General features: G+C 51.7%; 1 protein-coding gene across 1 annotated transcript; it reads right to left on the reverse strand.

Moving 5' to 3' along the window:
• Window positions 1–325: 325 nt before the first annotated feature.
• LOC109745154 (E3 ubiquitin-protein ligase WAV3) lies at window positions 326–6,785 on the reverse strand. Its single transcript, XM_020304295.4, has 2 exons — window positions 5,779–6,785; window positions 326–2,792 (listed from the first exon to the last, which is right to left on the reverse strand). Exons 1-2 carry the CDS (start codon window positions 6,064–6,066, stop codon window positions 864–866), a joined length of 2,217 nt encoding a protein of 738 aa, XP_020159884.1. The 5' UTR covers window positions 6,067–6,785; the 3' UTR covers window positions 326–863.
• Between the last annotated feature and the right edge of the window lie 7,274 nt (window positions 6,786–14,059).

The raw sequence follows: 14,059 nt of genomic DNA on the forward strand, positions 1-14,059 counted from the left end.
ACACCTGACGCCGCGGCGTGCCTATCCACCAGCGCCGCCACGCGCGGGGGCCGTCGTTGCAGTTACCGAGACACGACGAGCAATCGCCACCATCCAACAGATTCACCGAGGTATGTGAAAATATGCTCATCTCCATACGCGACATGCATGCGAAATCAGTAGCATCCACCTACTACCCACCAACGCCTCCAGACATCGCCTCCAACATCCATCAGCACAGGATGAACAAACCGACAAAGTTCTGAAGTACAGTAAAAATAACAACACAGAGAGTAAGATTCAGAGCCTGCAAATTAACCATGTTCAGACACAGGGGCAGATTAGATTTTTGCCTTGCAACAAAGATCAGGTATGCATCTATGCGTTCACCAAAGAGTTGGATTCAGTTCACAAATGTATACCATTTCTTTATGTACATCACCAACCACCACACAAAGGAGAGCTAGCTAGCAGTACATACAACAATACTGGAGTATACCCCCCTAACACCAAGTAACCAACACAGCACAGCACAGCACAGCACAACACCTTCTCCCCCCTACCTTACCAATTTCCCCCAGCACACTTATACCAGCCCCTCCCCCCTCTCTACCCCACTACAGTACAGAATTACCTCACCTTAACTTACTCCCTCCATATACCCCCACCCCCACCACCACCAGCAGCCCCCAAAACAAATTTACATCTCTTTATACCACACCATTTGTACCACCCCCAACCCAATCCCATCACCCCCCACACCCCAACAAAAACCAAGAATCCAACTCACACCACTACTGCTGCTTCCACAGAATCTAAATTCAGCTAAAGATCCTTATTTCGGCGCCCGGTCGACGGCGACGCCGGGACACGGTTTCTATTACCTACCTAGGCTGAGGGCGCGCCGGGAACGACTTGGCGTGCCTCATCTGCGGGGTTTGCTTCGGGGTCGACGAGCGGGTCAGCGTCTGGGAGCGCAGCACCATGTCGACCATCGACGTCGTTTGGTAGGCCTGGATCAGGCTCTCGCTGTCCGTGGAGTCGCCGCGGGCGGTCGCCCTCTGCCACGAGTGCGAGCTCAGGCCCGACAGCACGTAGGCCCGCCCAGACGCCTCGTACCTCTGCCGGCTCGCCATCCTCTCCTGCATCTCCTTCAGCTCCGCGTCCAGCGACTGGCACAGCCGGTCGCCGGACTGCCCTGAAGCTGACCCCATGATCATTCTCCGGCAGTCCTCGAGCAGCGAGACAGCGTGTGCCAGCTCACCACGCTCCGCCGAGAACCTTGCCGCGGCCATCACCTCTGCTGCGTGAAGGCGGTTCTTCTGCCGGTCCACCTGGATCGACACGGTTTGCACCGACACGAATGCCGGCCTGGAGATCTTCACTTGCACCTCAGCCATGTTGATGGTCTCCTTCATCAGCGGATCTTTGTAGACACAACCAACTTTGAGAAGTGCTGTTTCATCGCCACAACCTTGGGGAACGTTCAGGGTCATAAGAAAATCCCTTTCCTCTTCAGCATATAGGTCACCAACATCAATGGACCCATTCCTCTTATCATCTGCAATTCTGCTAGAGTAGCTGCCTGATCTGATGGAACCAAAGTGCACATCAGGGTGCACACTCTCCACCTTTACACGTAAATCCTGTGCGACCACACTCAAAAGTCCACCAATACATTGAGCAAATGCATCTTGGATTGTAGCCTCTGTCTCAATGAATGAAAAGGTCCCACCAGAGGTTTGAGAGATCGAATGGAGCGAAACTGCATCATGGTCAGCACCGAACCCGAACACATGAACTGGTACCTGCTGACTACCATTGGTAGATGGCAAGAGCGCACAATACTCCGCTGATGCTTTCTGTGCACTGGCAGTTGGTGAGACTGTAAATGGTTTGTGTGCACCGGTACTTGGTGAGACTGTATATGTGTCTTGCCCGTCTGATAAAAGGATAATGCTGCAGACTGGATTCTTGGCCTGTCGTTCTTCAATCACTTTGGAGCCTTTTCTCAGACCCTCAGCAATGTTGGTGCCACCATTTGACGTCAGAGAATTGACTGCTAGCAAGCTTTGCTTACGACCAGATTCGGTCATCCGACGAAGAGGGAAGAGCCTGCGTGCAGATGATGAGAAGGCGATGACAGAAAGCCGGTCTGAGGAGCCAAGGTTCTGAATGACAAACCCCATGGCCCTCTTCAGCAATGCAAGTTTGGTACCAGCCATGCTACCACTGACATCAAGCACAGTGATAAGATCAACTGGGGCTCGACCAGTGTTTGGGCTGCTGTCATCTCCGGGTACGTGCAAACTCTGAGCAAGGGGTGCCTTTAGATGAATTAGAACAGTGAAGCTTCTTTCTGAAGTACTTTCTGGTATTTCAGTGAACTCAGGGTGTGTCGTTATCTCTACTGTTCTTGAACATCCCTGCTGATGGTCCTCGGTTGCCTCACACAAGTCCAAGGGTTCATCATCATTGAAAACACTTCGGTCAGTGTCAGGCAACAAGCAAGTTACATGATGAAGGCGACCAGAAGAACGAGCACGAGGGAGTGGTCGCAATAGTGTCATGTGGCCGCCATTTTGCTGCCCATTGACAGGATTAATCCTTGCACTTCCTTGAGGGATTGCAGCAACCAGCGGGCCACGAAATGGAAGTTCCTTCCATTCGGTGCGACAAACTGGGCAATTGTTGCTTCCATGCTTAACATTTGCAGATATACAATGGAAGTGAAAGGTATGTGAGCACTCTGCCGTGAATAGAGCATGGCCCTGACCAGGTTTCATTATGGTCAAGCATATCGCACATGTTTTCTGCAAAAAAGCCAATATAAAAGGATTAAGATACAGATATTAAAAAATGGTCAAAATATGAATCTGGGAAAGCGTTTTTCATGGTATATATAGTCGTATCAACTATCAAGTGATGGTGCAAACTGAAGTAAAGAAGACCAGCCAAATAAACATTGAAACGTCACAATAATAAATGTATAGATCAAGAAGATGAAGTTGCCCATGACTTTTCACTTTCTTCAATTGTCCTCATCATTTATTTATTTTTATATAGATAATGTTGCCATGATGAATAAGTCATGGGTTGCTTAATTCCTAAAGAACTATATTAGCATTGTCGACCTTTCTCTATAAACCTTTGTCAAATTCTGCAGTTTGACAGTTTCAGGCTTCAATCAGAATAAACAAACAAAACTTTGCATACCGGCCGCACTTTCAGACTTTCAGTCGTGAAGAACAAATTTGCTCAAGGTATAGTCATGTTGCAAGGTTAAGCCCGTGGTCCAGCTAATTTACAATGGGGTAGTAATCTAACATTATGTGAGTGATCTAGGTACCTTAATTTGAATATTTCTTTGATGACTAACCAATACACCTCACCCTTATATGACCAGAAGATCAAAGGGAGGACCTTCCAGTTACATTTCAAAACCCAATACTAATCGTGTCCCCGGGTCTTCTTCGCACCACCGCACACCACTGATTTTATAAAAATAACAAAGGATAATGCAATTTAATAATTGCAGATGGGTATCATCAGAGTACTATTCCTGTTCCAATTCTGGCCACTGGGCACCCTAAAGCAACATGGTGGTGGGCTCATGGGAACTCCATATGCCCTCTCTTGTTTTATGGAAAAATATATGAAAAAACAAGAAGGGATCTGAGAATAATGCCCAAGCAGTGGGGGTCTGAGAACAGGAACAAAGCAGCTGTTCTGAAAAGGATGGTAGACCATGAAGATGAAGTCATCCATAAGTTTTTGATTTTTAAAATGTCGTTATCGTTTAACATTTCATAGATATTTTTCTTGTGATGAATAAGTCATGGATTGCTTGCCCGCTAAAAAATACGGTGGTATTGTCAACTACCCTCGAAAAACCTTTGCCAAATGTCACAGAATCAGGCTTCCATCAGAAAACAAAAATGCTCAGGCGCCGCACTTTCAGACTTTTGATTTGATAAGAGACTTACTCAAGGTTTAGTTAGTCATGTAGCGACGCAAAGCCCATAGTCAAGCTAATTTACAATTGGAAGTGGTAATCTCTAACATTATCGAGTGATGTAAGTGACTTAATTTGAATAATTCCTGGCTGACTAATAATACACCTCATCATGTAAGACTGGAAGATCAAATGCTAACCGTGTCCCTGTGTCTGCTTAGGACCGTTACACATCAATGATGCAGTAACATAACTAGGAGCACTGCATCTTAACAATCCCCTCCTGTTCTGAATTGTTTTTTTTTTTCGGTTGAGAGAATTCAAGAAGGGGTCTGAGAACAGTGCACAAGCAGCTGTTCTGAAAAGGATGGTGGACCATGGAGAGATGAAGTTATCCATGAGCTTTCGATTTTTGAAACGTCGTTGTCATTTAACATTGCATAGATAGTTTTGTTCCAATGAGTAAGTCATGTATTGCCTGACGATGAAGAAATACATTAGTATCGTTGACCACACTCGAAATACCATTGTCAAATGCAACACTATCAGGCTTTTGTCAGATAAAAAGAACACCTTACTAATGCACCACACTTTCAGACTTTGAGTTGAAAAGAAGCAGCTTGCTCAAGGTTTAGGTATTTACCTAGCAAGGTTAAGATCCATGGTCAAGCTAATTTACAATTGGAAGTGGTAATCTCTTAGCATTTTCGAGTGATGTAGGTGCCTTAATTTGAATAATTCATCGCTGACGAAACAGCAGTACACCTCATCACCCTGTAAGGCCAAAAGATCAAAGAGCCTCTGGGTGCTCCAAAGAGAGATGAGAATGCATATCCCCTCCTGTTCTGGTTTATCTTTGTTGGAATAATGCAAGGGGGTGGTGTTCTTGTTAGAATTATCATAGTGATGTGGATGCCTTGATTTGAATAATCCATTTCTGACGGAAGAAAACACCTCACCATGTAAGACCAGGAAGAAGATCAAAGAGCTGACCCCCCCACAAGCATTTGAAAACTCAAACCTAAACCGCCCCCGTGTCCGCTTAGCGCCACGCCACGTCATTGATTCCATAGCCCATAGCATAACTAGGGATATTGCAACTTAACTAGGGATACTGCAACTTAACTAGGGATACTGCAGCTTAACAATTTGCAAATTGGCATCATCTGGCGGAAACTAATCGCCTTTTCCAAATCTGGCCTCTGGGCACCCTAAAGGGAGGCTCTGGTGGGCTCCCAGGCATCCATTCCATGGGCACCCACCCTCCTGTTCTCAAACGTTTTTTCCTTGTGTGTGTTGGAAGAATGCAAGAAGGCATCTGAGAACAGTGTCCAAGCAGCTGCTGCTGCTGTGAAAAGGAGCTATGTATGTCACTGCCTCCTCACCCTTTATGCCTCCACGAAAAGAAGAGAAGTGAATGAGGATGGCTGGCTATCTAGGAGGAGGACTAGGACTAGGAGGAAAAGGTGAGTGATGAGGAAAAAGATGTGTGGACTATCCTTCTATCTATGGAGGAGGAGGACCCCAGCAGTAAAGAAAGACAAACTCCCCCACTCCATGATGATATTCCCCATCCACCATTGCGTTGCCCCCGTCTCCTCCTCCTTTTCCACCCTCCTGTGTTCTTCACCCCACTTTGTGCGTGTGTGTGTGTGTGTTGAAAGAATGGAAGAAAGTTGCTTGGATAGTTGCGTGCATCATTGGAAGCACAAGAACGTCACAGGTGTACAGCCTGAATCCAAGCTTTTAAGTATTTTTTGTGAGGGATTAGAGCTTAATTAACCGAGAAAGCAGAGATAAATCAACACACTGGATATGTAGTTTGGTGGTGGTGGTGGTGGTACCTTGAAGGACTTGCTGCCGGACTTGGAGAGGCGGAGGCCGGCGGAGGTTGGCGTCGGGGTGGTGGGCATGAGCGCGCCGGGGCCCTTGGCGCTGCCGGGGTCGGCGGTGGGGGTGGTGTTGGCGCTGGTGGCGTAGGAGGAGGAGGAGGAGGCCGCCGGCGAGACGAGCGCGGCCGTGGAGGAGCCCGTGGAGGGCGGGCCGGCGTCCAGGTCGTCCAGCGTCCGGGGCACGTAGACGCAGAGGTTGAGCCCCAGCGACATCTTGGCCTTCCTCCATCTGCTCTCCATCCGCCCCGCTCCGCCAACCAACCAACTGCTACGCACCACTTCAAGTCAAGCCGAGCTGAGCTGAGAGAGCTTGCTACTTAGTGACTGTACTGGTAGGTAGGTGCGGGGTGGGTGAGAAGCGAGGTCAGAGCTCAGAAGCCAAGCTGGCGGCGCTTTTGCTCCGTCGGGGGCTCGCTGACCGCCGCCGGGGAAGCCATGGCCATGGGGTAGAGGTGAAGCAGAGGTGCGCAGAGCGGCTAGCAGGCAGGCACTAATATAAATGGATCGAGGAGGGGTGAGTGTTGGAATCTGGGACAAAGATTGCGCGAGAAAGAGAGAGAAAGCGGGATGGGTATTTGACCTCAGGCGGCCATGCCAAGGCAGAGAGAGAGAGAGAGAGGGAGGAGGTGCGAGGGGGAGAGGGAGCAGCCTTTTAAGAAAGAGGAGAGGAGAGGAGAGGGAGGGGGGAAAGGCAGCGCGCAAAGCAAGCGGGGGGCACAGTCCACAGGGCGGGGGAGGGAGGAGGCAGCTGCAAAGAAAAGCTGGAAAGAAGGAGATGATGGCGAGGACCGAGTGAGCGAGCGAGCGGAGGAAGCGAGGTGCTCAGGTCAAGCTGTCGATGGTGGCCGTGAGTACGCGGAGGAGCTCGGCTCCACTGGCGAGTGATGTGTGGGCAACGGCTCGGCGGGGGAAGACGACGAGCTGGGCGCCCCATGTAATATAATCATCCTCGCCCTCTGGTTTCTGTTTCTGCGGGACGCGACACGACACGACATGTACGCTAACGCCGGCCCACCTCCCGTTTCCGTTTTCCCTGGCAGTGGCAGTGGCAGGCAACGCACATTATTCATCCATCCATTCACAGGTTTTGTTCTTCTGTTCCTTGGCTTTTCATCATTGTCCTAAAAGGAGAAATGGGGTTTCATTTCCATTTTGTTACGGTTCCTTGTTTCGCGTTGAGAGGTTGCTTGCCGGTGCTTTTGCGTCACGGGTATCCTCGTGTCGCCGTTGATGGGCACACGCATTTACACTCCTCATTGTATGCCGGGTTGCTGTTCATGTGCCCGCTGCCGCCACCACCACTAGCTGCTACACCTACTACACATCCGTGGAATTTTCTCCGTCCACTAGTAGCAGTGCCACTCATGGTATACGACTACGAGCCATGAATTCATCCATCCGGACTAGTCGAGCTAAGCATTATCTCAAGCCAAAAAAATGTGTATTATTTTTATTCCTACTCGTATTTCTTTACGGGCGTATATTCCATGCAGCAGGGTGGTGCCTTTTGCAGCGCTGAACCTAAAACATGCCCCAGAATGGAACAGGGGCCCGAACCAGGCGCCAGCCAGTCGGGGGAGAAAGAAAAAAGCAATGATGGATGATGAACAGGAGAGAGTAGGCATAAAAAAACAGTAGAAAATTGAAACGAAGTCGTAGAAAAGCAGGCAGGCTCTCCCCTCACTGACTTTATAAAGCATGCAGGGAATGAGTGAGATGAAATGCATGGAGTAGTGCTGTATATGGCCGGCCACTGCCAGCGGATCCACCGAGACTGAGCCGAGCAGCAGCTAGCGGTGAGGTCAACTGCAGCAAACTTTGCTGGTCCTTGTAGGACTACTGGTACGTACTGGACGATGTCGATAAAAGATGGACGTACTGGAGCAGGAGGGCAGGGTGGTCGAAAAGCTCGGGCTCGGTGAGTGCATCATTCAAATCCAGCGCAAATGGGCTGGGATTTATATTTTACGTACGTACTCGAGTGGAGAAAGCGTACCCTGGCTACGGATGGCTAGGTTCGAATGGACTGGACCGGGCATGCATGCATGCAGGATGCAGCGGCGGCTTGGATGCCTCGCTCTCGCTCTCCCTTTCACTCACGCGTATGCATGCACGGCGGCAGCGGCGGTGGCAGGGTGGTGGTGCTGGCGTGGTGCCGCCGACAGTGAGTGCCCGGCGGTGATCGAGGAGCTCCAAGTGGTAGAGGTCAAAACAAAGCCGAGGGATGCGCCCCGTGTTGTCAATTCCCTGCGCGGCACAGCGCGGGACCGGCTGGCTGCTTGTCCGCACGGTTCACGGAGCCCGGCACGGAATCACAATGCTCCGGTCCGGACGTCCGGCCGGCCGGGGGCACCACGTTGCAGTGGCACTACGCCGCCTCCTGCGGGTACGTACGTACGTGGTACGTTCCCCGTGGTTTTGCGTGTCGCCGGTGCAAACTTGCTTCCCCGGCGACGCAAGCGCGCGCGCGGCCTGGAAAGCCGTAGCGTTACTGGCCGTCGCCGTCGCACGACGACGAGTCTTCGGTGGTCTATCGTGTATGCCCTTTCGGGAGGTGAAAACGCGTGGCTGGTTTCACCGCGAGACGAGGCGGGCGAGCGGGCAGGAGTGGTGGTGTCTGGTGACCCGTGTGCACGGCGTGGTGCGGACTGGAGGAGGTCGCTTGTGGTGGCGGCACTGGATGCGTGTGCCAAGGGCAACGTACCGGTTTGGAAAGATCAGCGCAACGACGGCCGGAGGCAACGGAAAGTGCAGCCGATCCAATGAACCAGTGGACTCGATCCTGGATCGTATGTTTGGAACTCTGATTGGCTCTGCTGGGCACCATGCCACTTCAAGTGCAGTTTGTATTTTCAGAATTGATTTTAACATGAGAAATATGAATCAATTTAAATATAGACGAACTCGAGCTTAACAGAAAATAGAAGGACGCCTGGACGACCCTGGAGCACGCCTTTGCCCAGGTCTCTACCTCCCGCTCGATGGCCCTTCGCAGCGAACTCGCCGACATCAAGAAGCTGGACTCCTCCGCTACGACCTACTTCAACAAGATGAAGGTGCTAGCGGACACGCTCACCTCTATTGGTCGGCCGCTTAGCGACGAGGAGTTCGCCGGCTTCGTCATCAAAGGCCTCGACGCCGACTACGACAATCTCGCCGAGGCCGTCCACAACGCCAAGCCAGCGATGCCTCCTCACGAGCTCTACTCACGCTTCCTCTTCACAGAGCAACGCGTCGAGGCTCGTCGCTCCTCCGCCACCATCACCGCCCAGCCGGCGGCCTTCTGGGCCTCTCGTGGCCAGCGCCCACCTGCCCCGTCACCTGGCAAGGCAGCCCCGCCCCCTGCATCGACCCTGGGTGGGGGCCCTAACACTAGGGTGGTGTGCCAGCTATGTGGTCGTGAACGCCATGTCGCCTCCAAGTGTCACCGCCGCTTTCAGAGGAGCTTCCTTGGCATCGGCAACGACGGCAAGGGCAACGAGCGTCAGTTTGCCATGGCAGACTTTGGTCCTCCCGCCGCCGCCCCGGCTGCCCACATCGCTGCCGCCCCGTCTGCCCACATCGCCGCCAAGGGCAAGGACCCGCGCGTCGAGCAGGGATACACACCATCCTACCATGTTGATCCAGCCTGGTACATGGACACCAGCGCCACGGATCACATGACGAACGAGCTCAACAAGCTCTCCACCTACCAGCCCTAGTACGGGCACGATCAGGTTCACATCGCCAATGGTGTAGGTTTGCCCATCTCTCATATTGGCCAAGCATCTCTTTTAACTAGTCATCCCTCTAGGCAGCTCCATCTTCGTAATGTTTTACGGGTACCCTCGGTAACTCGTAATCTTTTATCTGTCCCTAAGCTCACCCTTGATAATCATGTCCTATGTGAATTTCACCCTTTTAATCTTTTTGTTAAGGATCGAGCAACCCGGGACGTTCTGCTTAGTGGCCGGTTGAGCCAAGGCTTGTACCGTTTGGAGGATCCATCCGCCCCGTGCGTCTTCAGCGGTGTTCGTGTGTCGCCTTCCCAGTGGCACTCTCGCTTTGGTCACCCCGCCACACCCATCGTTCGCCACATAATCCACCGTCATGAGCTGCCATTAGTGTCTAGCAATAAAGAGATGTCCGTGTGTGATGCCTGTCAGCAAGGCAAGAGTCATCAGCTACCTTTTGTTTCATCTACTAGAGAAGTAAAGAACCCTCTTGAAATTGTGTTTGCTGATGTGTGGGGTCCGGCACAAACATCTGTTAGTGGTCACAACTATTATGTCAATTTTGTTGATGCCTATAGTCGCTTCACTTGCATGTTGAACGTCTACTCAAGCATAAAATTATACATGTTCAATTAGATTGGGGGGGGGGGGGGGCGAATATCGCAACCTCAACACCTTCTTTAATAAGCTTGGGATCTCTCATCGTTTATCATGCCCGCATACACATCAGCAGAATGGCGTTGTTGAGCGCAAACATCGTCATATAGTTGAGACCGGCCTCACACTTCTTGCTCATGCTTCTGTACCCTTTCGTTTTTGGAGTGATGCTTTTGCTACCGCGTGTTTTCTCATTAAAAGATTACCTACGCGTGTTTTTAATATGAAAACTCCGATTGAGCTTCTCTTAGGTGAAACTCTTGACTATACCTTTTTTAAGGTGTTCGGGTGTGCCTACTGGCCTCATCTTCGTCCTTATAATGATCGCAAACTTGAGTTTCGCTCCAAAAAGTGTGTGTTCTTAGGGTATAGTTCTCTCCATAAAGGCTACAAGTGTCTCCATGTCCCAACCAATCGAGTCTACATATCTCGGGATGTTGTTTTTGATGAGACCGTCTTCCCCTTTTCTGATGCCTCAGTCATCCACCACAACACCTTCTATGCATTCATCTCCTCTTATGCCTGGCCAATTTGAAGATGTTGCATATTCACATGTGTTGTTACCTAATCATGGTGCAGGAATTGGACGTGGAGCTCGCCTGGAACTCTTCCCTGACGGACCCGCTACGTCGCCTGTGGTGCACGTCGATCGGCCGGTGCATGCACCGCCTCCCGCCCTCGACCCCGCACCGGGCGCCCCGTCTCCAACCGCGCCTGGGCCGGAGCCCATGCTGGCTACTGCGACCGGGCCAGAGCCTGCGACGGCCTCCTCTGAGCAGTCTCCGTCGCCACCTCCTCGCCCGGACTCCCCTCCATTGTCGCCCTTGCCATCCGCACGGGCGTCCTTGGTGCCTACTTCACCAGGGTCTGCAGCGGCTCACACGCCGCCGGGGCCTACGTCGCCTGGCTTGCTGTCGCCTGGTCCGCCGTCGCCCGGCCCGACGTCACCCGGTCCTTCTTCGCCGGTGTCCCCTGGACCAGCCTCACCTGCTCTGGACATCCTGCCGGCCCCGGTGTTTGCTCCCCCGCGGCGTCCACACACTTGCAGCCGCAGTGGCATTGTTCGTCCCAAGGAGCGCACCGATGGCACGGTCACCTATCTTGCTGCTTGCCTGGCTCATGCTGTGGATGATCCAACCGCCGAACCACGCAGTTATCAAGCCGCTATGAGTATTCCACACTGGAGGGCTGCTATGGAACAAGAATATCATGCTCTTATGAAGAATAAGACCTGGAAACTTGTTCCCCCTCCGTCTCGCGTCAACATCATTGATTCGAAGTGGGTGTTCAAGGTGAAGAAACACGCAGATGGTTCCATTGAGCGCTACAAAGCGCGCCTCGTGGCTAAGGGCTTTAAACAGCGTCAGGGCCTGGACTATGAGGATACATTCAGCCCAGTTGTCAAGCCTACCACTATTCGACTTCTTCTGTCTCTGGCAGTTTCTCGCGGATGGTCTCTCCGCCAGCTTGATGTGCAGAACGCTTTTCTTCATGGATTGCTTGAAGAAGAGGTTTACATGCGGCAGCCACCTGGATTTGTTGATCACACTCAGCCTCATCATCTCTGTCATCTGACGAAGGCCATATATGGACTGAAGCAGGCTCCCCGTGCCTGGCATGCTCGCCTGGCTTCAGCTCTACGCACTCATGGGTTCATTCCTTCGACGGCTGATACTTCACTGTTCTTGTTTCAGCGATCGAGTGTGACCATGTACCTCCTTGTGTATGTGGATGATATTGTCCTGGTGAGCTCATCTCCGACGACTGCTGATGCTCTTGTGACTACACTTGGTCGTGATTTTGCAGTTAAGGATTTGGGACAGCTTCATTTCTTCCTGGGTATTGAGGCCGCTCATCAGTCTCGTGGCAGTTTGGCTCTCACCCAGAAGAAGTACTCTCTTGATCTCTTGCGCCGTGCTGGTATGCTCAAGTGCAAGCCATCGCCTACGCCCATGTCCTCCACTGACACCCTTTCTGCTGCTGATGGTGCTCTTCTCTCTCCTGAGGATGCTACTGAGTACAGGAGTATTGTTGGTGCCTGCAGTATCTGACGATCATGCGTCCTGATCTCTCCTTTGCGGTTAACAGGGTGTGCCGGTATCTTCATGCTCCCACTGATGTACACTGGTCTGCCGTGAAGCGCATACTACGTTATGTGCGTCTCACTGTCTCCTTTGGTCTTCACCTGCGCCCCAGTTCCTCCGGAGTTCTTTCTGCATTCTCTGATGCTGATTGGGCTGGGTGTCCAGATGACAGGCGATCCACAGGGGGACATGCTGTGTTCTTGGGTTCTAATCTGATCGCCTGGAGTGCACGCAAGCAAGCCACTGTTTCCCGCAGCAGCACAGAAGCTGAGTACAAGTCGGTTGCCAATGCAACTGCTGAACTTATATGGATTGAGTCCCTACTTCGAGAGCTAGGAGTTGCTCAGCCACATCCTTCGGTCCTTTGGTGTGACAACATCGGTGCTACGTTTCTGTCGTCAAACCCGGTGTTCCATGCACAGACTAAACACATTGAGATTGACTATCATTTTGTGAGGGAACGTGTTGCACAGAAGCTACTACAAGTCAGGTTTATCTCTTCAAAAGATCAACTTCCGGACATCTTCACCAAGCCTCTACCTTCTCCCATGTTTGAGGTCTGTAGGTGCAATCTCAACCTCCTAGATACTTCAGGAGTGAGTTGAGATTGAGGGAGGGTGTTAGACTTCGTATTGTAGCCCTACTGTGTAAACCATACCTTATTGGTATTGGACTTGTATGTCATCATTATATATATGTGACAGGCCACCCCTTTGAGGGTTGAGCCAGTTCCCCCAAAACCTACGTTTTACACTATGCCTTATCTGGCTGATCCTTTGTAAAGATCGGACTGGTCGACAACCGTTTGACCTATTGCAACATGGATCATGTTGCGCTCAACTTCAGCTTGCGTGACGATGTAAATGTGCGCGTCTTTGGTTACCCCATTGCAACATCGAGCATGATGCGGTCATCCCGTGTTCTTGTACAACGGCAGCAACATGGTGGCCTTGTATGGTTGCCCATTGCAACATGATGCATGTTGCGACACGGACGAGCGCAACACCCACTACAAAAAAAGACACATCCGTGACATTTTGGGCCGAACGATTTTTTTTCTGTCATACATATGACACTCCTATTACGATAATTGTGACAAAACCCGGTATCATCATAGATGTGGTGGGCTCCTACTTCTATGACAAAAAATCATGACAGAAAATGGGATTTTCGTCCTGGGCGGGCCGGAGACGCAGCTGCATGACATTCTTTGGGCCGTCCGTGACGAAAAAACCGTGGTAGAAGCGAGGGCGAGGAAAATTTCAGGGAGTTCCCGGTTACGGTGGGAGGTCGGGGGCCGAGCGATGCGCGTTTCTCTCATACACGTACGCGCGTGTGTGCGAGGCGTTGGCTCTAACTGAACCCGAGCGAGGCGTTGGGCTCTAACTGAACCCGAGCGATTGCACTGCAGGCTACACGTTACTGAACCCGAGCGATCGATCGATGGCTGTTAACTGAACCCGATCGAGCGATTCCTTCGCTACTGCTGCTAACTGAAGCCAGTCGATGCTGCCTCTCGGATGAACAGTGAGCGTTGCGGGGGGGGGGGGTGGATGAACAGTGAGCGGTGGCGTTGCCTCTGGATGAACAGTAGACGGTGGAGGGGTGCCCGTGGAGGGGTGGTTGAACAGGTCCCCGTGGTGTGGAGGGCTGGATGAACAGTAGACGGTAGAGGGGTGCTCGTGGAGGGGTGGTTGAACAGTAGCCGGTGGAGTAGCGCGCGGTAGAGGCTGGATGAACAGGAGCCCGTGGAGGCTGGAGGAGGTCGACGGTAGCCCG

The sequence above is a fragment of the Aegilops tauschii genome, chromosome 6, assembly GCF_002575655.3.
Source record: "Aegilops tauschii subsp. strangulata cultivar AL8/78 chromosome 6, Aet v6.0, whole genome shotgun sequence".
In the NCBI taxonomy this organism is placed as follows: Eukaryota; Viridiplantae; Streptophyta; class Magnoliopsida; order Poales; family Poaceae; genus Aegilops; species Aegilops tauschii.